The 21,950-nt window shown below is 52.5% G+C and overlaps 1 protein-coding gene and 1 long non-coding RNA gene across 4 annotated transcripts; both read right to left on the bottom strand.

Annotated features, from left to right (window-relative positions):
* Positions 1-1,532: 1,532 nt before the first annotated feature.
* Positions 1,533-7,215, bottom strand: NPAS4 (neuronal PAS domain protein 4). 2 transcript variants are annotated; one of them, XM_059148243.1, is made up of 8 exons: positions 6,825-7,215; positions 5,974-6,125; positions 5,685-5,787; positions 5,306-5,567; positions 5,015-5,124; positions 4,534-4,669; positions 2,977-4,412; positions 1,533-2,266 (listed from the first exon to the last, which is right to left on the bottom strand). In XM_059148243.1, exons 1-8 carry the CDS (start codon positions 6,997-6,999, stop codon positions 2,238-2,240), a joined length of 2,403 nt encoding a protein of 800 aa, XP_059004226.1. In that variant the 5' UTR covers positions 7,000-7,215; the 3' UTR covers positions 1,533-2,237. The 2 variants fall into 2 exon arrangements, with proteins under 2 accessions (XP_059004226.1, XP_059004234.1); XM_059148251.1 differs by lacking the exons at positions 5,015-5,124; positions 5,685-5,787; positions 5,974-6,125; positions 6,825-7,215 and having other exon boundaries at positions 5,306-5,477.
* A 6,104-nt stretch (positions 7,216-13,319) lies between these two features.
* On the bottom strand, positions 13,320-18,552 carry LOC131815988 (uncharacterized). Of its 2 annotated transcripts, none has more exons than XR_009347913.1 (3): positions 18,177-18,552; positions 16,711-16,892; positions 13,320-13,826 (listed from the first exon to the last, which is right to left on the bottom strand). It is a non-coding gene; the product is annotated as an uncharacterized LOC131815988 (long non-coding RNA). The 2 variants fall into 2 exon arrangements; XR_009347912.1 differs by lacking the exon at positions 13,320-13,826 and adding an exon at positions 15,129-16,235.
* Between the last annotated feature and the right edge of the window lie 3,398 nt (positions 18,553-21,950).

The following is a 21,950-nucleotide window of genomic DNA, read 5'->3' as shown; positions in this document are numbered from 1 at the left end:
CGTGTGCCTGCTATGAACTCAGCCCTGTCTGTGCATGGTGCCTCAGGGGAGGGAAGCTAAGACCAGGTCCTGGGGCTTACAGTTCAGTTCTTCTGCCCAAGTGGGAGGACAGATGCACAGGAAGGCAGAGGGCAAGACTTTGCCTTTCCTGTTTCTCCCAAGGATAAATCCAAGGTGCAAAAGGGATGACAGGTCCCTGGAATGTCTTCCTTCCTGTGGGACCCTCTCAAGGGCATGATCCTGGGGCTGGAGGATTTGGAATGAGAGGAAATTTAGGGGATTCTCAGTGTCATGACCTCAGCTCCTGGAGTCCAGCCCAGTATTTCACTGGAGGACGACTGGAGTGTCCTTCCTCTCCTTGAGAAAGAAACTTCTCTGAGACTCGATGGTCACCAGTGCTTTCTAACTCACTTTAATAAGCTAAGTCTGTTCTGTACTCCTCAGCTTATAAAGACCCAGTCGAGTTCTAGCAACATCTTTGAGAAGTTCACACCTTTTCCTTCAGTCCCGTTTTACCTGTGAAGAAACCAAGGCTCAGGTCTCACTCAGCAAAAAATTGTTGGAGGTGGGATTTGAATCCAGGTCTGTCTCTTTTTTCATTCTCCCGCCTGCCACCACACCCTGTGGCCATTGGGCACTCAAGTTTGGAGGAAAATAGCATTTTTGAAAAGTTTTTCTCTTGACCCAGTTAGTTATATTTTATATTCCACACCCAAGCTGGGGGTCTTCTCTAGCTTGTAGACCTGGAGGGAAAGAGGATCCTGCCCCAGCCCAAGTCTGACCTTCTCAGGTGCTCTGGAATGGGACAATATGAGATGGTGATTCAGCAGCTTTGGGAACAGAGAGGACCCCCCAGAACTCAGATGCATTGATGTGGGTATGTTGCCCACCTGTGTGGGGCAAATCACTTGTTACCTGAGATCCGCAGTTTCTCCATTGGTGAAATGGTGCTAATATGCCTGTCTAGAGGCTTTATTGTAGTGAACAAGGGATGTGAAAGTGTTTATCCACGGAAAGTCCTATCAGAGATAACGCAGGTGGTTATCATTTCCAGCGAGAAGATGCAGAGCCCCAAAGGGAAGTTGCTTCCCTGCAGGACCAGGCTGAAGACAGACTCATGTTCTGGAACTTCAAACCCATGTGCTGGAAAATGTCAAGTTGAATCCCCTGCCCATCCCCAAGCCCTTCTGCTCCCTCCCACATTGTGAGCACTGTGAGCCTGGAGCAGGAAGGAGGCTCCAATACCCTCTAATATTTTATGCCAAAACATCTTGAAGGCAAGAGGCTGCATCTGTTTGGGCTCCAAACTCTCCAGCTTCTAGCACAGAGTGGGCCACACCCTGCACGCTCGTGTTGAGTGAAGGAATGAATGAGTGCGTGAGTGAAGGAGGAAACCCCAGGGCTCTCAGTAGGTCCAGACTTTGCCTCCTGAGCTGCAGACTCCCACCTGGGCCTCCCAACCTTCTCCGAGCCCCACCCTTCCTTTTTCAGAGCAGTGCATGACACCATGGTACCAAAAAGGCAAACTGGACTTTATTATAAAGTTGGCTACAAAGTCACCGCAGCACCACGCAGTGGCCACCTGGGCAGACCCAGGCAGCCTGGCAGCCGGGTGAGTCCCGCACCGGGTACACGCACTCGTGCAAGCACACGTGTGACAGCGGCAGGTCTGCCTTCCTCCATCGGAAAGGAACGTAGCGTCTCTTCGCGCCCCCCACCCCAGGCGCGGGGCGCAAAAGTCACAAGAAGGGCCGCCAGGGCGGCAGAGTCCATCGGAATTGAAATCCCGTTACTGGTGTGTAGAGAATTCTACGTGGGTGTCAAGAGCCCCTGAGGGCACAGGCTGGCCCAGGTGGGCGCTGCCTTTCCCCCACCAAGGCCCAGGGGTGGCTTGGCCCCCCAGGAGTGGAGAACTGGCCCAGGCCCATGGGGTAGTGCGGGGGGTGGGGAAGTGAGACTCCCCCATTCTCCGCTTGAAATCCCATTCAAGGAAACTCACTACGAGTGAATACAGATTGAAATGGAAATTGGGATTGCTTGAAGTCTCTAAGTTTTAAAAAGAAGCTCCCCTCCCTTGCCCTCCCACCTCCCCCCCCCAACATCCTGCAGGGCCTGGGGAATCAGATATATCCCCCTCTGGCCCCCAGAATCCCCCCAACAGTCCCGGGGGGGTGGAGAGCGGCTCCACGTCTTGATGACAATATGCCATACTTGACGACGTTAAGTCACAGACTTATTCAAAACGTTGGTTCCCCTCCACTTCCATCTGGAGAGAGAGAGAGAGAGAGAGAGATGACAGTCAGTAAGATCATTGGGGAAAACAGGTTGAGGATGCGGCACACTGTCGGCACATAGCACAGGCCTCAGTTATGTTGGTCCAATGACTGAGTGACCACCAGAGGCTCAGCAGGAGAAGGGACCAGTCTGGGTGAGGGAGTGAAACTACGACTACTGTTTAGGAAAGGAGGGAGCCATGGGCAAGGAGCTTCCAATGGGCCAGGGGCTGAGTTTCACTTTCCTCCTTTCCCAAACTCTTGCAAACTCTTGCTCTGTATTCACTTTAGGGGGCAGGAATACTGAGATAGAACTCTAATCCCTCTTCCCTCAGTTGGTTGTATGACCTTAAGCAAGTTCCTTTAACTCTGGGACTTTCGTTTTCTTCACCTGTGAAATAGGTGGTGATGGCTGATCTAGGTCCCTCACAGAATGAAGAAGAACAAGCCATTAACCAAGGATTCTCTTGCACTTTATGCCTCATCCCTGACCCCTGCCCTCTAGGCCTACTTGTCCAGAACGTCTATGCTAAGTTTTTTTCTAGTTCTTCTCTTCTTCTCTTCTACTACCCTGGGCAGTAAAGGTTGTTATGCCTTTAATAAAATTAAGGTACAGAAAGGGGAATTTTTACTCGTCTAATTCTACCAGCATCTCATTGATGGGGCAGGGACTTAGGGTCCCAAACACTTTGGCCGGACTCACCTTCGTGGAAGCTGTCTTGAACTTGGCTCTGGAGTTGATGCAACTCATCAGTAAACCCATCGTAGGGGAACGCTGAGACACCTGTCTCAAAGGCGGTTTCGTATGTGGCCAGGTCCTCCAGGAAGCTCTGGTCTTCTGGGGACAGGTTGTTGCAAGGCGGTGAGGCCCCTCCTGGGACCGCTGCCTCAGGATCCCCTGAACTCCATTCCCCATTGGGGTCTGGGGTAGAGAGATCCATGAAGATGTCTTCCACGGGCGTCTCTTCCAGGAATATGTTATCAGGGTCAGCCAGGAAATCCAGCTCCTGGCATTTCCAGGGTTTCAGGTCCAGGCTGAGCACAGGGGGACCAGCCCCCGGAAGGGACAGGTTGGAGTCCAGGGGTTCCAGACCTCCAAGTGGCTCCAGGCCACCCGTGCCAGCCTCAGCTGAGAAGGGCCTGTCCATGCCCTGAGCCAACTGGCTGATCTGCTGGATGAGGCGGTCTATCTCATTCTGCTCCTTCTCAGAGTAGTGGAAGAAACTCTGCTTGACTGGAGAGGCCTCAGGTGTAAGCAGGCCTTCGGGCACCAGAGGGACGTCCACAGAGAGGGGTCCCCGCAGCTGGGCTAAGGCCAGGAGCGTGCAGTCCCCATTACCAGGGCTGCTAGGACTTGGGGGCAACTTCTCATAGAGAAAACTGCATCCCTCCTGGGTGAAGTAAGTCTTGGTGGGATTGGGGCTCAGTTGCTCTGGGAAAGTTTGGCTGGGGCTGTTGAGGTGTGCTTGAAATGCTGTGCTGGGAGGAGTCAGCTGCTCATGGGCGGGGCTGCCCAGAGACTCTGGGAAGGTAGCAGTGCTGGGAAGGAGCTGGTCTGGGAAGGCAGAGGTGCAGGGAGTCAATTGATCTTCATAGCTTCTGGCTGAGGTTTCGGTCAGCTGGCCCTGAAGTGGGCTGGTCAGTGGATCTGGGAAGGTTGCACTGCTGGGCGTCAGTTGATCAGAAAATGTTGCGGTGCTTGGAGTCAGCTGTTCTTGGAGAGAGCTGGAAGGAGTGGACAGGTGGGTCTGGAAGGGCTCGTGGAGGCTGAAGAGGAAGGCACAGCCTCCTGGCTGGTGAGGAGTGTAGGGTGGGGTGCACACAAGATCCTTGCTCAGGTCTGCTTGAAGAGAAGGCTGAGAGCCAGACGGGAATGCCAGGTAACTAAAACCCAGCTCTTTTTGGGATTGGGGAAGCTCTTCTGATGTTGAAGCAGCACCCAGTTCTGGAGCACTAGGGAAATTGGTGCTTCTGGGAACCCCCAGGGCTGGGGTGAAGAGTGGGTTGGGGCTGGAACATTGCTCTTGGGAGAGGATGTTCTCAGGGAATGAGGGCAGCATTGTTGGGGTGCCCAGGACATAGGCTGCCTGGGTATTTTCAGAATTCAGCTGCTGGCGGAGGCTCCAGGCTTCCGTGTCACTGGAGAGGAGAGAAGAGGCAGATGGTAAGGGCTTGGTGGTCTTTCCCAGAGAAGTTCCCCGATTTGTATCTCCTCTATGTCCATCTCAGCTGTCCTCCAAGCCCCTGCAGTGCAGCTCACCTGATTGGGTAGTTATTAGCAGTAATGGGGCCCTCTGGACCTTCTGAGTATAACAGGCAATAAATCCATGCCCAGCCTCCAGGCTTGGCTTGCAGTCTCACGACCATCTCTGCCTGAATATCTCCACTCTCAGCCACTGAAGGGAAAGAAGATATGAAGAATTAGGACGTCCATCAGGCAACAACACCTGAACTCCCCCTTTTCTGGCCTCTCCACTGAATTGGGATATCAATGACATCTCTATTTCTGACTACCCTGACCTGCACCACTCAGCTCCCCACCTTGACCTCACCACTTGGAGTCCCCCAGTTCTGATTCTATTCTCACTTTGACTCCTTACCCTAAAGTTCATCCTATAGTATCCAAAATTGTTGGCCTCTGGCATCTCCCCAGCTAAGTCTTGAACACAGCCCTTCTTGGTTGGGTCTCCCATCACCTTTCCCAGCTCCCTGTCTTGTCCCCAGCCTCTCTGGACACTCACACAGGCGGTAGTGTTGAGCAGAAGCGTGGGCCAGGTCCTCAGGGTGCAGAAGTCCATACCATGATTTACAGAGCAGTTCACTGCGCTCAAAGCCCAGGTAGATTAGGACACTGGGAAGGTGGAAAGGGTGAGGTCAGCTTTCTGTTTTCCCTGCTTTATACCAAGGCATCTCACTCCCTCCCAGGCCCTCTGCCCCCTTATACCCCATCCTCCCTGCCCCTGACTCCAGAATCTAGGGTCCCCTCATCTCTGGCTTGCCTTCCTTTTGGAGTCTGAATGTTCTTGGCTTACCTCTCAGAGATGTCCAGTAGGGCCAGGTCCTTAGCATGACGGCTCTGGAACATGGCCAGGAAGAGTGAAGCAGGGCCAGGGCCAGGACCAGGACGAGGTCTTGGTTCCAGTGGGGCACAGAAAGCTGTAAAAACGGGGTTTCCTGCCCAGTAGGCTCCAGGCGGATGAGCATGGAATCGGCCTCGAATAAGCACCAGTTTGTTGCCTGCACTCTGGCGCCTGAGAGACTTGGAGGTGTTGAAGCGACAGCGGAAGAGGCGATCTAGGTACATGAAGAGAAAAACTGATAAGAAGGTGGATCGTTGCAAGACATAGCAGGTGGGGAGGAGCAGGGAAGCAGGAAGGAGGTTTAATTGAGGGAGGGAGAAGGGATTCTTACCAGTGTCCAGGGCAGAGGGCAGAGTGAGCTGCTGGCGCACAGTTAGGTGGTCAGCTGGGTCAATGATGTCATAGATACTGTCACCCTGGGCAACCAGGTCCACCTGAAAAAAGGTGAAGAAGAGAGGAGATGATATTTCATGAAGGAAGCAAGGGCCAATCCTTGATACATAGCGTCTGTCAAGGTATAACCCCCCCTCTCCTCAGTAATTCTCAGATTCTCAAAAGTGGAAAACTCATTGTGTCCCATATGCACCCCAGCCTAAATTGAGAGGACTCTAACCACTCACCATGGAGTGGCCCAGATGTTCGCTCACACTCTCAGACAGATAAAGTAGCTTTCCCTCTGCTGTGAACACGAGTAGAAATCCAGGTAGTGCCGCCACTATGTCTTCAAGCTCTTGAGATGAGAGAAGTCCTGTGGGGCCCGCCAGAGGAGTGCCTGCAGGGTAAGAAGACATGGTGGGTCAGGAGTAAAACTGGGAGGCAAAGCGTAAGTGAGGAAAGCATGGACTGAGTTTCAGAAAATCCGGAGGAATTTTTCATGAACCTGCCTCTGCACGAACCTGTTGACCCGCTGCCTGCAGCTCTTTCCAGGGAACCTGTTGCTGGATCTCCCTAGCCAGAGAGCCCTTTGACTCCTAAGTCGGGGCTGGATCTTTCTTAGCCCCGAATTTCAGACCCACGGACAGCGCTCAAAAACCGACTGGGTGCTCAGCACCGCGGGCAGCGCCTTGCTGCACGGTCGCGCTATCAGCACCGCGGACAGCGCTGCAAAGGCGGCAGAACAGCCCACTTTCCTCGTAGACAACCGTGGAAGCACTTGCCCGGGTTTTGGTATCCATCCCTGCAACTTCCCGGGCTCCTGGAGCGCCTCTGCGCTTGTGGGAACTAGGGCCATTCTTTCCTGGCTCTCCTCCTTCCGTAAGTCTGGCACCGGGGACCTTATCCAGGCTCTTACCCACATCTAGAACTAAGGCGAGGTCTGAACAGAGCTCATAAGGAAAAGTAGGAAGTCCTGAGTTCCCCAAGTCTCCCTTCTCTCCCCAGCTCTCCGCCACACTGCCCTGGACATGCAGCAGTCTCCGTGGGTTCCCTTAGCTCCATTGCTCCCAGTTTCCAGCAGCCCCGGTTTGCTCACCTCCAGCGAAGAAGACGCCCTTGCGGGTGTAGATGCAAGCAAGGCTCATAATGTGCAGGTAGGACAGCCGGACCTTGTCCGCTTCGGCCAGAGGCAGCAGCTCCTTGAGGTTCCGGATCTCAGCGTTGATCTGGTCGCGGCGCGCCTTGGAGGCGCCCTTGGTGGAGCGGTACATGACTAGCGGCTGCAGAGCTCCAGCTCCGGTGCTCCGAACACCTGCGCTCCGGTCCAGACGCACCGGTGGCTTCTTCCTTCTTGCTTCCCCGTCTCTCGCTCAGGCTCTCTCTCTCCTTCTCTCTCCTCTCCTGGGCTCCGCTCGGCTGCGCTGCCCCCGTCGCCTGCTTCGTTCCGCCTTATATAGCTCCTGCTAGGCGTGGGGGGCTCGCTTTAGAGAAAGGGGGGGCGGGAAAGCAGGAGGCTGGGCTAAGCAAGCTGCAGCGGGAGCCGCTGCCTGGGGAGGGGGGAGCGCTCCTCCTCCCTCCCTGGCTCCCAACGTCATCCCATGACGTAGAATGAGAGCGGGAGGGGGGACGGGAGGAGGGGGAGAACGGAGGCTGCGGAGGGGGCCGCGGCTGGCAGCAGCTGAGCTGAGAAGCAGGCGCTGCGCTAGGAAACCCTGAAAGGGGGTGCAGGGCGCCAGGGGTCCAAATGTATTCAGCTGAGGGAAGGGACAAGGGCAAGGGTTAGGGCAGTCTGAAGCCCCTGGCAGGAGAGTCTGTAGAGGGGAGGGAGGGACTATTTCCGACATCAGTTTTTCTAAGGTGATAAGGAATGGGGGAGGCGCGGGGTCGTCTACAAATTCTTCCCTGCTATTCGCCAGACAAAGGTCACGTTCACACGTGGAGAAGTAGGACCCTCCTTGGCCTCTGTGGGATGGGTCGCAGCTGAGGTTTCTCTCTAGGGATTACTCAATCTGGGATTCCCTTAGTCACTTTCAAAGAACAAATCTCCTCCCCCAACCCTTTCGAAACACAGGTCTTGGCATTTAGCGGGGGGCATTACATGGAAGTCTAAGTCTCTAGGGTGGGGTGAAAAGGGGGTCCTGAGGGAGAGGGACTGGCTGAATTTGGCCTTGGTTCTAGTTTCCCACAACCAAGAATAGCAACGCCAACACCAACGCTGTAGTCTGCAGTGATTCTCGGTTTCCCTGTCAACTCATTAACTGCAGTCACTAACAAGGGAAACTGAGGCAGGGTCCCAGGGCACCGTGAGGATCTCGGTCTGCACCTAGGTATCCCTTCCCCCACCCCGTTGCCAGCCCCCAGAGCGAGCGGTTCCCCCCGCCCGACTGCAAGCCTCGGTCTCCCGGCGGGCCGGGGGCGGGGGCGGGGCCGGGGGAATCCCAGCTCCATATTAGGACAGGAATCCTCCGGCGGCTGCCGCGGCGGCGGCGGCGGCGGGCGGGGCCTGGCTGCCTCCGCACCGCTCCGGAGGGCTCCCCCCGTCTCTGGCGGGGAAGATTGGGAAGCAGCAAAGAAACGAGGGGGCTGTGCTGCACCATCCGAGATCCCTGCACCTGCCAGGGACCCCGTAGTTCCGTCGGGCTGTCCTCCGTACCCCTCTCCAACCCCCTCCCCATCTTCCGCACTAGGACTCCTTGTTCTGTCTCTTAACCTTCAACTCTCCACATCGTCCTCCTTCGGCCCCGACTAGTTTATGAATCTCATTGCCTGCCTGGTGTTCTGTTTCAGCTTTGAACCCCCCCCCCCAAGAAAAATTTCCCCTTCTACTCTCTCCAGATTCCCCGCCTCTCTTCATCAGTTTTGTCTCCACATCCTGTCACCTTTGCCCTCTATCTTCTTCTTTCTTTTTTTCTCTTTTCAGCACAGTTAGTTGCTGTCCACAGGGGCTGAGGGGATCCTTTCTTTCCCCTAGACTTCCATAAAAGGAGAAGGCTGTGGTCTAGGGGACATTTTATGTGAAATCTTATGGTAGACTAAGGATCTGTGTGAAAGTATGAAGAGGCTGAAAATAAGACCACTTAAAAATTGGGGGAGAGGGTCTGGCCTGATGGTAGAAAGTCACATAGGAAGGGTGGAGATAAACTTTGGGGTCAAAGCAAAATTTGGGGTCAAGAAACTCCTCATCCCTTTGAGGAAATGTGGTGGCAAGAGAGACAGAGTAGGGGCAGAAGACAGCTGAGGAGAAGTGTGTCTCAGAAGAAGGCATCCGGGCACCCAGTCGTGACCTTTTGTGCCATTTTGGCAGAGGTTGGGGCCATCTCCATCATCCATCCTGTGTTCAGTGGTGCGACTGGGAGGAAGGGAAGAGGTGTGTGTGCCTGTCTGCCTGCCACTATTTCTAACCCTATTTATCTGGATTACAGAGAAATAATTCCCTCAGGAAGTACACCTCTGTTCCACTTCCATCTGTATCTGACCTCTGGTGCACCCACCCACCCCTCCCTCAAGCTTCTGTTTGGACAAGCCCTTTGGTCCAATGATCTTTGGACCATTCTTGTATGAAAATCGGGGGCAGTGTTCCTGATTTCTTCACCTAGTGATGCTTTAGCCTTGGCTGGGAGACAATCTTAGCATCCCCTTCTAGGATAAGAACTGTTGGTCTTGTCCATCCAGTCTCCAAGGAGCTGAACAGAGAATGGGGCACTGACCGCTGTCCATGGTTCTGAAAAAAAATCACCCGGAAAAATAATTTGGCCATGATTAAAGAAGAGCTTGAGTTCACACAAGCCTCAGAATGAGGTCCCAGTTATTTAATCTCCTTAGAGGATGAATGGGGGGGGGGGGTTAGGGTCCCAAGGCTTCTGAGCTGGAAGAGTAAAATTAGCATGAGAGAAGAACTAGCTCAAGGGAAGAATCCTTGCATTTTTCCAGAATGGGCTGGGGGGAAGTCCCTCTGGAAGGAAAGAAGGGTCTAGAAAAGGATAAGGGAGGGGGACGAGAAGGGCTCATCCTATTTCACCCATTCTAATTCAAGTTGAGAAGCTCTGTGTGCCCCAATGTCTCTTCTCCCTAGGCCAGCTCCCACTCCCCTTGCCTCCCACCTCCGTGAAGCTATTTTTAACTGAGCAGAACCAAAAATAGCTTGGCAGCAGCTTCAGGCCGTGGGAGAGGAGCTATTTATATCACCAGTGACGGTTCCAAAATAGCAAGCAGGAGGAGGGGGGCGGCTGGCACGCTAGAGAGCTCCTGGCCGCTGCTAAAAATACTGGCAGTGTGAGTCATCCCGGCCAGGCTGAGTCACCCCACTCTCCCCCTCCTTGAATCGGCAGGCAGCAGCAGCAGCAGAACAGAACAGGCTAAGAATTGGAAGCTTGAGATGGGGGAGGAATCAGAGCCCATTGGCTATGGGAAAATGGGCAAGAAGTGAATTGAAAGAGGGGCTTTGGCTGGGGTGTCTGGGTGGCTCAGTCAGTTGAGCATCTAACTCTTCATCTCAGTTCAGGCCTTGATCTCAGGGTCCTGAGTTTGAGGCCTGCATTGTACTCCATGCTGGGTGTGGAGACTACTTAAAAAAATAGGGGCTTAGGGGTGAATGTGCAGAAGGAATGGGGAGAACAGGAGCCACCCCGCTAAACCCCATGGTTTGAGCCTGCAGTATTCTCAGCTATGCACTGCTGTTTAGTAATTCTTGGGCAGTTGAAGAGAGGGAGCCAGACTGAGGGTGTGCATGTGTCCATCTGTCCATTTGACTGTGACTGTATTTGTACGTCTGCGTCTGTCTGCATGTGTCTTTGTAGCTGTGTGTCTGTATCCCTGTATACCTATGCACTTGCCTATGCCTGCATCTGTATCTGTCTTTGTAAAAAATGTCCTCCACTTCCTGTGCTGTATGTAGTTCTATGTTTGTGTATGTGTTCATATGTTTGCAGTTTTCTGTGTGCCTCCCTGTCTGTGTGTTTGCATCTATATGTGAGCCTGCTCTGTGCCTTTCTTTCTCAGCATTCAATGGAGAATGTGAATTTGCATGCATCCCCAACCTCAATGCACCTTCTGTTGCCCTCTCTGATATCACTCATTGGGCTTTTGCACAACGTATCCCTTACATTTCTTCACCTGGCACCTTCCTTTCTTTCCAACACTTGACCCCCAACCATTGGTGAAAGTCTGTATTGCATGTGATCTCTAGTAAAAAAGATGGAGGAAGGGAGCCCCATATGACCTCTCCCTTTTTTCTTGAATTATCCTGAATCTTCCCCGGCCTGCAGGAGTAAGTGGTTTTCCATCGCTCCATATTTGGGGAGCTGAGGGAAGAGAAGGGCTTTCTTTAGTTCTAAAAAAAAATTCCTGGTGTGGGCACAGGCATGCGCAGCACGCACACACACACATACACACACAACTGAGAGAGAATGAGAGAGAGAAAAAAATATCAAGGTCCCTTCTTTACTGAGACAAGCTCTTTGCATCTGTTGCCATGGCAACCCGCCCACTCCTTCCCCGAAAAATCACCAAGAAGAGGTGATGGCATTGAGGACGGATTGGCTGATTTCTTTCTTTATTATTTTTTTCTGAAAAAGGTCTTTTTATAGCAAGAACAGGCTGTGAGATCCCCTGGCCCTGTCTTGCATAGCTTTATTGGGGACCTAGAAAGACATCAACCCTCAACCATTCTCAAAGAGAAGTGTATCTTTTCTAGAGATTTTGGGGATGGTGGCCCCCTGAGAAGGAGATGGAGGATGACTAGTAATGGGGGGTCTGCTTCTTTAGAACGGCATGGAGACTCCTGGTTAGGGCTGCTTTTCTGGATACTTGGGTCAAGTATCTTTCCTGGCAGAGGGTTGTTGAAGTGTATCCTGTCTTACCCTGAACAAATGTGTTTGTGATGAGAAAGAGAAAGAAAAAGGAAAGGAAGGAGGGACTGTGGGGTAGAGAATCACTTAATGGGTCTTCAGAGCAGAAGACAAGATGCTTAAGGATGCAGGATCTCCTGGTGGTCAAACCAGACAGGTGGAGAAGATGGCTCAAGAATGGTCCATTAATGCAGTAGATGGACCTGCCATCACCACCAGATTAGAGCTGTGGCTACTTGACATGTACCTCAGGGAAGCTGGGGCCATAGGTAAATGCTCTAGGGAGCACTGAAGCTCACCTTTCCTAACTTTGAGTCTCAAAGGCCTCCTGTAAGGCCTGGCCACCAGCCACTGCAGCCACATCACTTTCTCAAGTGAACTGTAGCTTCCTGCCAAATGACTGGATGGTGGAAAAGAAGGGATTCCTTGTTTCCTCCTGTGCCTGGCTTGCTGCAGAAATGGGGTCACTTGAGGCTGGAAGTTGGGAAGCCAGACTGATAATCCGACTCTAGAGAGAAACACCTCTTCCTTCCAGTGGACTGCTGCCACCCTTAGCAGACAAGGACATGGCCTTGGGAAGGGAGTTAGCTCTACTTGAAGTGATGGAGCAGAGAGATGAAAGATTTGAGATTTGCTCTGACTTGTTAGGCCAATTTTCATGGCAAATCTGACTGCTATTGTTATAGTCATTTGATAGATGGTGAAACTAAGGATCAGGCACAGACAGTGACTTACCCAAAGTCACACAACAAGTCATTGGTGATTCTGAGCCTTAAGCCTAGTTCCTGCTCCCAGCTCTTTCTCTTGCACTGTAGCGAACAGTAGGAGTCTGCAGACTCTGGCTAGCATGCTGAATCTTGCCCACTGAGTGTTTGTGTAAATAAAGTCACTGGCCCACAGCCACATGCATTTATTTATTTATTGTCTATGGCTGTTTTCACCCTACAGGGGCAGGGTTGAGCAGTCACAACAGAGAAAATGTGCCTTGGAAAGCCTAAAGTATTTACAAACTGACCCTTTGCAGAGAAAGTTTTCCATCTTTTAGAGGAAAATGAGTTCACACTAGGACTATCTCCAACTCTCTCCTTCTCAGCCAGAAGCTCTCTGGGCCCAGGGCATACCAAGCTATCATTTTATCTGCCTTCACTCTTCCAAATGCCAGAAAGCAGTAATGTTCCTACACTCCTCAAGAGAAGAGAGATTGGGAGGCTCCATGGGCTAGGCTTCTTACTGGCTTCTAGCCCCCATGGAGCATCTCCATGCAGGAGTGATGGTCCACTTCCTGTTGCCATGGCAACAAGGGTTGGATTTGGCAATAAAGGGTCAGGATACTCCACTCCATCCTTACTCCAACCTCAGTCTCAGGACTACATTTTGGGAAGAAGGACATCCCATAGTTGGTGATGAAGGTATTTTCAGGAGGACAGAAAGCCCTGGTGGTAAGAAAATTATGATATTATGGGATCTTGGGCCTCCTTGAGTCTTCAATCTGACCAAGGGGGAAGAAAGGTTTAGTTAAACCTCAGAGAGGTTTCTCTTCTCAGATAGATTTAGTTAACTTTCCCAGTGTCACACAGCTAGAATGAAATGATTCTAAAATTAGAAACCAGGTTTCTTGATTTCCACTTCTTTCCATTTTTAAAAAGATTTTATTTATTTATCTGAGAGAGAGAGAGAGAGAGAGTGCACAAGCAGGGGGAGGGAGAAGAAGCTCCTTGCTCAATGTAGGACTCAATCCCAGGACCCTGGGATCATGACCCGAGCCAAAGGCAGATGCTTAACTGCCTGAACCACCCAAGCATCCCTACTTCCTTGCATTTTTACGAGACTGTTCTTGGGTTTTAAACCACACCAAAGTTTTCTAGCAGATTCTGAAGCATCTTCCCAGGCTCAGGTCTAGAGTTTGCCCATCTGTGGAGTGGAAGCATAATCCTTATGTAGACCTGGTCTGAGCAGCGGCTGTCTTTTGTTCAGCTGCATCTTCGAAGCCTGTTTTCTTTCTCCCAAGGCCTTTTCATTATGTGATCACTCCCCCAATCTACTTGCACAGGGAGATATTCAGAACATTTTATCTATTTATGGTTATGAAATCAACAAAGCTCATGTGAAGAGGGTACATGCTGGCACCCACACATTGAGACGGTCAGAGCCGGGTGAGTGGGCTGAGCCGAGAAGGTGAGGGGCAGGGAACCATGCAGTGGGTGGGAGAGTGTAGCCAGGTGGGAAGAGATGAAACTGCTCTGGGCGAGGACCTGAGGCAGGGCAGAGAAAAGGGGCCACAAGTCATACAATGAAGAGCATGTCAGAACAGCCGTATTCCAAGGAGGGGAGGAAAATCTATCACCGAAAAGGTTCTTTAAGTGCACAGCAGGGGCCCAATGAGGAGCTGGGGGTCTGGAGGAGGAGACAGACTCTCCACCATTCATTTATTAGTTCAGCCCAGTTTCAGAGTCTTCTGCACCACGGTCTCCCGCCACCGCCCCCCCCACCCCCCGCCAAATGGTGAATTCCTCCTTGCTCGGCTCTTCCTCTTGTTGGGTCCGGGGCCCTTCCCCAATGCTACCCCAGCCTCTCCTATTTCTGCATCAGTGCATTTCTCATCCTGTACCATCATTGCTTGTTTACTTGTCTGTCTCCCCACCAGCACCTCCGTCTCCTCCCCACAGTCACAGCATCTGGCATAAGACCCGGCCCAGAGCAGGGCCCATGTATGTATTTCATTCATGCGCACACACCTGAGCGCTGGGTTTGTGCCAGGCTCTGTGCTAGGCCCTGGCACAGAGTGTGGAAACACGGGCCTGGTCTTAAGTTCATGGAGCGTCCAGGCTGGTGAGAAAGTGGGAACTCCATGAAGCCATTGAAATGACTGCCGTCAAGAAGACAGGCAGCATGTGTGGGGAGAAGCTAGAGGAGGACTGACTGAGCCCATGGAGTTTGGGGTGGCCCCCCTGTGGAGGTGTGATTGAGCTGAGTTGCTGGATGAGGTCAAACTGTGCCTTCTTGTGTGGAGCAGGGTACACAGAGGAATGCAATCATAAAGGAGAGCCCAGATGGGGACAGGTAGCCACAGAAGGAGCCATCAGAGCCAGAGGCTGTGTTAACAGGTGTGGGGAGTGAAGATGAAGAGGGGGAAGCCTCTGCTGAGGGCAGCAGGGCCCCCACCTTGACCAGGAGGCTTGGCTCCTGTGCTAAGGGCAGGACTACAAGGGGGCTGTGGGCAGGTAAGTGGGAGGGAGCCTGAGGTTCAGAGAGGCAAGAGAGGATGGGGGTCCAGTTGGGGACTCTGGAGCCAATGCCCATGTGGAGTCCTGGCTCCTTCACATTGGGCAGTTGACAACATTTCATGACTCTGTTTACCCATCTGTTAAACAGGGATGTGAGGAGAAGAACAGCTCCTGCATCCAAGGATTCCCTCAAAATTTTAATGAGTTAAATTATTAAAGCAATTGGAATGATGCCTGCCCCACGAAAGGAACATAATAAATGCTGAATGAAGGAATGCCAGTCATCGTTATTTCACCTTCATGAAAAATGGAATTTTGAGCAAGTCTTGAAGACATGGCATGTGCTGCTTGAGGACATAGTACAGGCTCTGTCACTGTAAGTGTGGAACCAGCGCCTGGACACCCACTGGCTTTTTGTAGCCTTGGCCCAGCCTGGTCTGAGAGTAGCAGATGGGCTGGGCCAGGCTAAGAGCTGCGGCAGTTCCAAAGAAAAAGACAAAGATGACAGCTGGGGTCCTGGAAAAGTTGAGAGATGCGCACAAAATCTGTGTGGGCTCTGGCCTGGGTCCCGACATGACCCTTCCCCAGGCGCCACTGGATCCCACAGTCCTCAGCACGTCCAGGATGGAGGCCCCGTGAGCTCTTTCAGTGCTCAGCGACTGAGCTCCCCTTGGATTTTTCTAGAAGCCAACCTAACCAACTTATTCCCCAACTTAAAACACTTCTGATTCCTATCACTCCCAGTTACCCCAAATTCCTCCGGGCCCCCTCCCTCTTCTGTGGTGTTTAGGCCACCACAGGCCCCGGCTCCAAGGATCTGCTTATCACCTGAACACACCTTGCCACACAAGAGTTCACTGATGCAGCACTTACCTGCACCTTATATACCTAATGCGTGCCTTATGTCACTCAAACGTCATGGCAACCTGCCACATATGGGTTCTTTTTATTCCCACTGGCCCTATACAAAGAGGAAGTCTCCAAGGCCTGGCCCACAGGAGCTCAGGAGTGACTGATGGGGCTCAAGGCTGGGGTGACCACAGGAAAGCAGCAGGCCTGGGACTAGCCAGTGACAGAGGGGAAGCCGGAGGAGCAACCAAGAAGAGACTCCCGAGAGCAGGGGGAGTGATGGTCCCCATCCCTGGAAATGCTGGAGCTGCAGGGAGCTGGTTGAACCATGGCAGGAAAGGGGTAGCTGCAGTTATGGCGGAGCAGATCCTGGAAGCAGGAGAAGATGAAGCCTGGGCATATGGGGAGGGAACACCAGGAAGCTTTCGGAGAAAAGACCATCCGGCTGAAGGGAAAGCTCGTGAATCACCTAGCATACCCAGGGGGTGAGCTGGAAGAGCCTTCTGTCAAGGATTGTCAAGGTTCTGCAGAATCGGAGGTGGGCTCAGCCTAGATCTCAGTGGATTGTGTTTGATGCAGGGGAGAGTCCTGGAGAGGAGACCAAGATTCTGGTTGTAGCCCTGCTGCCAGCCAGCTTGGGTGTTATGCAAGCTCCTTCCCCTCTCTGGGCTCAGTTTCCCTGTTTGCAAACTGGCAGTGGCAGTGGGTTGGACCACTTGGCCTGGAAGGAACCTCCCATATCTGGCATTGTGAGCATCTCTGGGCCCAGGGCTCAGCTGGCTAGTGCGTCTCAGGTTTGGAGGTTGAATGCTGCTCCCCGAGACCCGGCTTCAGGTGGGAAGAGCCCATGTACCTAGTGCTAGGGTCTAGGTGGGCCTGAAGTCTCCCAGGGAACTAAGCCCTCAGCCCTGGACAAGTAGGGCCACCTTGGGCCTTGGAGGCCTGGCCTGTGTGGACATGGGTGGTAGCAGGTACTGGCACTGACCCTCTGGTTTTCCTCCTCCAAACCCATCCCGTCAGAGGCTATTTACAGGTCTGTGCCAAGTGCACCAAGGGGACTTACCATTGGAGGGATCCAAAGGGCTTCAAAGTGTGTAAAACAGATTCCCAGGTCATCCCAGTGTGGTCTGCATAGACCATGGCTGAAGCAACTACGATCTCCTCACGGCACTCCTTAGCGTCAAGCTGACGGGAGGAAAACACGCCAGCAGTGTCCCACAGACCGCCAGAGAGGGTTGCCACAGCCTGGAAAAACACCACATTTCATAGAATCCCAGGCTCACAGTTGCAGTGGGAACCCCTTAGTCATCCCCCTTGGGTGACTGAGGCTCTAGTACAGAGAATGGTCCAGGTGGCGCAGCCGTCATTTAGTAAAGGTGGACCCTCAACCGGGTGCCTGGCTTTGTGCACCTCTCAAAGTCTAGCTGCTGGGATCAGGATGCAGATTTCCCTGCCCAGGCCAAGAGGCGGTGTTCTGGAAACTAGTCTCCACAATGCGTTGACTTGCTGTGGGACCTTGGCAAATAGTGTCTCTCGGAGGGATGCCTCAGTTTCCCCTTCTGTGCATCAAAGGCTTGGCTCTGGCAATGGATACCCCTTGGAAGAGCCATTCAGGATTCCGGGGCTCACTGCTCCAGAGCAGGAACCTCTCTCCTTTGCCAGACATGGTGTTCACATCCAGGCTGGGTCGGATGCACCCCTGGGTCCCCAGCCCTGGTCCAGAGTCAGGGCCCAGGGATGTCTGGAATGTATACAGTACCCTGGGCATGTAGAGCACTTCACAGCTGTCTTCAGGGAGTTCTGGTCAAACACCCTTGTGGGTGCTACAGGGAGAGTGCGGGCATCAGGACTGGGCACGGGAGTCCGAAGAGCTGGGTCCACATGGCTCTGGGGAGCCTGGCCAGAGCCCGCAGGCCATACATCCATCCAGAAACTAACAAGTGCTTGTCAGCAGTCTGGAAGAGGTTTGGCCCCAGAAAGTTCCAGAGAGCTGGTGAGCTGTAGGAAGCCTTCGATGGAAGCAGACGTTTGCAAGTAGCAACCTGGTTGGTTGGCCATAGCGTCCTTGGGATCCTGAAGCTTATCTAGAGTGATCAACAATCCAGAAAGCCCACCTAGATCTGGACTGTCCTGGGGAAGAAGCAGCAGCGGAGGCCAAGCTGGAGGGGGAGCCGTCTGGCTCTGCAGCCGGGTTCGGGGCAAGGGCCAGAGGCAGGCGCACTGTGTCAGCTATTCTCAAGGTGAAGAAACACGAGACTGACCTCCGGCTAGGAAGTCCGCTTCTCTGGGCTCTGGCTCACCGCTCTCCAGGAACACACCATGTGACCCTGGTCAAGTCACTACCCTTCTCTGGGCCTCAGTTTCCCTTTCAGTTTAATGAGTGGGCTGGAGAAACTGGTCAAGGGCCTTCCAGTTAGATCCTAATCGGCCCCAGGCTGAGCCCGAGGAGAAAAAGGCTAAGGCAGGAAGCTGGAGGGGACGTGGATCTCCAGAGACCCGGGGTAGCCCCGCGGTTAGTGACGTTCTCACCTGGTGTTTTCACTCTGTGGCCTTGTCCAGAGAGGATCCCCAAACGCGCTAGGCCTGGCATCTCGTTTCCTTCCAAGTCTCCTATCGAAGAAGAGTCTGCCCTGTTGGAGGGAGGAAGAGGGGGACGAGGGGCCAGGGCAGGACCCCCTTTCTCCATGGTTGGAATTCCCCTAAAGTGAGTGAAGGGCGCTAGAATGGGGGTGGGGTGTATGGCGCGGGGGGCTTCCCGGGCCCAGGCTCCGCGCGGGGCTCGCGGCTCGGGGGCGGGGGCAGCTCCCGGGCTCTAGCGGAGCCGCCACTCCGCCGGTTGCCTTTAAAAGGCGCCAGCGCGCGCGCATCAGCAGAAGGGCTGCGGCTCTCTTCCAAAATAGGCAAGAATTGGGAGGCCGCGGGAGACAAGCCGCTAGCAGCTCAGACGTCACCCGGGGCCTCCCTCCCTCCCCCCCACCACCCCCGCCTGCATCACGTCTCCGTGGCAACGGCGTACCGCGGCCGCAGATGAATGAGCTAGAGCGAGGAGAGGAGGAGCACGCAGAGACGAACGCTCGCGCCGTCAGCGCCCAGGCTGCCCCGGGGAAGGGGATGCAGATCTGGCGCTGCGGGGAAGGGGGCGCCCTCATAAGCAAAAAGACTCCAAAACCCATTCTTTCCCAAATGATCCTTTATGGCCCTAAAATCCGGAAGCTACATGGTCCAGGGACCCTTGATCCTTTGGTTTAGGGTTTCTCAAGTCTCAGGGTTCCCCTTTGCCCCCATCTCCCCTCCCATTCCGACAGCTCTCCCCGCGCCTCAAACTCTGCAGAAGAATCAGACATCCTGTGGCTTAGCGCCACCGCGTGGCCAGTGGTGGCGCGGCGTCAGGCCGGCTTGTGGCCGGGGTCCCGCCGTCTATGTCGCCCTCTGGCGTTTACTAGTGGGAAGAGCATAAAAGATCTCAACAGTCTTCCCATAAGGACCCTAATTAACAGGACATCACGGAGACATTAGTAGGTAAGGTTGAGTGAGTGCTCTGGGTGTGTCTAAGCTGCCAAGGGCTTCATTTCATTCCCACAGCAGCTCTGCAATTCAGACGATGATGATGATGATGATTACTATTGTGATTTTACAGCTGAGAATAACAGGCTGAGAGGTCGAGACTTGCTTAAGATCCCACAACTGTAAGGGGCAGAACAGCCACCTGAACTCGTGACTGTGAAAAGCAGTTGTGACTCCCTCACTTCCAAATGCATGGTCTTTGTCGATACACCCCATAGTCTCTTGAGATAAGCAAGACAACACTTACTAAAATTATTCCCATTTTACCGGTAAACAGACTGAGACTCTGAGAAGTAAAATGTTTTGCCCCAAGTTTCAGCAACTAGGGATAGAGTCCAGATCTCTAGGCCCCTGATCTAGGGATTTTTAGGAGTTGGATAATGGGGAATGCAGCACACCTCTGTGAGACCTTACTCCTTACAAGGGAGGCTAAGGAGATAGCTTATCCTGGGCTACTCCTCCTTTAACAAATGCCCAAGGACAAGAAAGGAGCAGGGACACTCTTCCACCTCTCAGAATTTTGAAGCTTCATAGGTGTTAGATGCTTGTTTATTTCCACACACATAAAAATCTATCCTGTGGGGACGCCTGGGTGGCTCAGTTGGCTAAGCCACTGCCTTTGGCTCAGGTCATGATCCCAGAGTGCTGGGAGCCTGCTTCTCTCTCTGTCTCTGCCTGCTTGTGCTCTCTCTCTCTCTCTCTCTCTGTCTCTCTGACAAATAAATAAATTTTAAAAATCTTTTTTTTAATTGTTTTAAAAAACCTATCCTGTGCATCAAATTTTAGTGTTTTTTTTCTAAGATAGTCTTCCCACTTATGCCGGGCCATTTGCACTTATCTAACATTGGCCTGAGAGAACGCTCGCTGGTTTCAACTTGCTGCTCTTAAATTGACCTGACCTGTTTTCCAGTGAATAACTGTTCTCAGGTCTATTGCCTTCTTGAGATGCTGACTCTCCTGCCCGGCTCTGGGAGCTGTTGTTAGTTTCTCCTTACTGGCTTGCATTTTGGAGCTCATGGGTATACCTCGTTATCTAGATTTGTTGCAAAACTTTGACCACGTGATTTGATTTTATTATATAGTTGCTCTGTTTTAAATGGAGATTCGGAATCTGTGCCTCCACTGTGGCTGCCTCGCTGCTATTCTTAGCTAGCCCACTTGGGGATGTCAAGGTTTTGAGTGTAAACCGCTAAAGGGAACCCAAGTCACAGTTTCTAAAGCTCTAGTTTAAAGTCACTGCGACCAGTGTGGCTTAGATCTTTCAGGAATTTGCGGTGAACTGTCAGGAATGGGCATGTTGTCCCCATATGCGTGACAGTAACTCCACTTACCAAGATCCTGGACTTCCAAGGTCCATTAACGGCTTTCTTGTCCCCACTCAAAGGGCACCAACTCAGTCAACATCTTTCCTTCACTCTGGATGGTTCTGTTGTTTTCCCATGAGGTTAACAGGATTTTCTGTCATTGTGGCAATCCTGAAAGGGCTGCTGGAAAAATCCATCTAGATGTGATCTTTACTTAGATTTTCCCAGATGTGTTCCCAAATTTCCAAATAGCTTCTTCGAAATGCTTTCCTACTGTTTCCTCCAGTAGGAAATGCTGGAGGGTATTGGGGTGTTCCCTCTTCTTGGCCCCAAAGTTTTTCTCCTAAGGTACATTTATAGTTGCCTACATAGATCCACTCTGCCTCTTGACATGAATTTTCTCTGGAACAGCCAGTAACTCCAGGAAATCTACAGGATTGGGACAATTTAGCACCAGCTGGCAAATTCCCTACACACTCACAGTTCCAGCACTAGATTATAACCATCCATGTGTAATTTCTTACCCATCCCTTATCCGCCCCCAAGTGGCTCCCAGGGGTGTGCTCCAAGCCCAGGGTTTTAGCGTCATAGTGGTGGCGGTGGGGATGGGTGCTGGGATGTGTCCTCTCATTTGGTTTTCCATAACTGTTCAGTTCTGGCTTCTATCAGGCAGAGAGCCAAGAACCATGATCACTTTCAACTGGAGCCATATCTAGTAAATTCTCATAAACCAAGCACACTTGGGAACTTTTTCACCAAAAAAAAAAAAAAAACTCTGGTACTGGATATTTTCCATTTGCACCTGCAGACCCACTTGCTGTCTTCTTGAGCTTGCTTCGAGTGTAGGGAGGGGGATATCTGTGATGGAACCAGTGGGTTCCTTTGCCCATTTGTTGCCAGGTGATGTGACCAACAAGAATCATTGGCAAGAAAATAGAAGGATGGACAAGAGTGAGGCAGAGGTATTTAGACTTCCTAGCTTCATCACTGCTGGGTGACCATGGACTGGTGGCATTTCTTCATCAAAGACTGAAGCCCTGGGGTGTCTGGGCGACTCCGTGGATTGGCTCCATGGAAGGGTCTGCCTTCAGCTCAAGTCATAATCTCAGGGTCCTCGGATCGAGTCCTGAGTCAGGATCCGTGCTCAGTGGGGAGCCTGCTTCTCCCTCTCCCTCTGCCCCTCCCCCCACTCATGCTTGTGCACCCACTCTCCCTTTCTCTCTCTCTCAAAAAAAAAAAAAAAAAAAAAAAGACTGAAACCCCGTCAGGCACTCTGTCTCTGCAGCCTCCCTCTCTAGGTTCAGGCTGACGTGTGACCCTGTTACCACTAGTCTGACTCTTGTTTCTCTATAGCTAGAGACCTCTGTTTCTCCAGGTTGAGTGTGCCATCTGCTTGTACCTCAAGAGCCTGAGAGATAGCCCCCCCCCGACGCAT

Source organism: Mustela lutreola, chromosome 1, assembly GCF_030435805.1.
Source record: "Mustela lutreola isolate mMusLut2 chromosome 1, mMusLut2.pri, whole genome shotgun sequence".
Taxonomy (NCBI): Eukaryota; Metazoa; Chordata; class Mammalia; order Carnivora; family Mustelidae; genus Mustela; species Mustela lutreola.
This window is presented reverse-complemented; position numbering and strand designations above follow the sequence as displayed.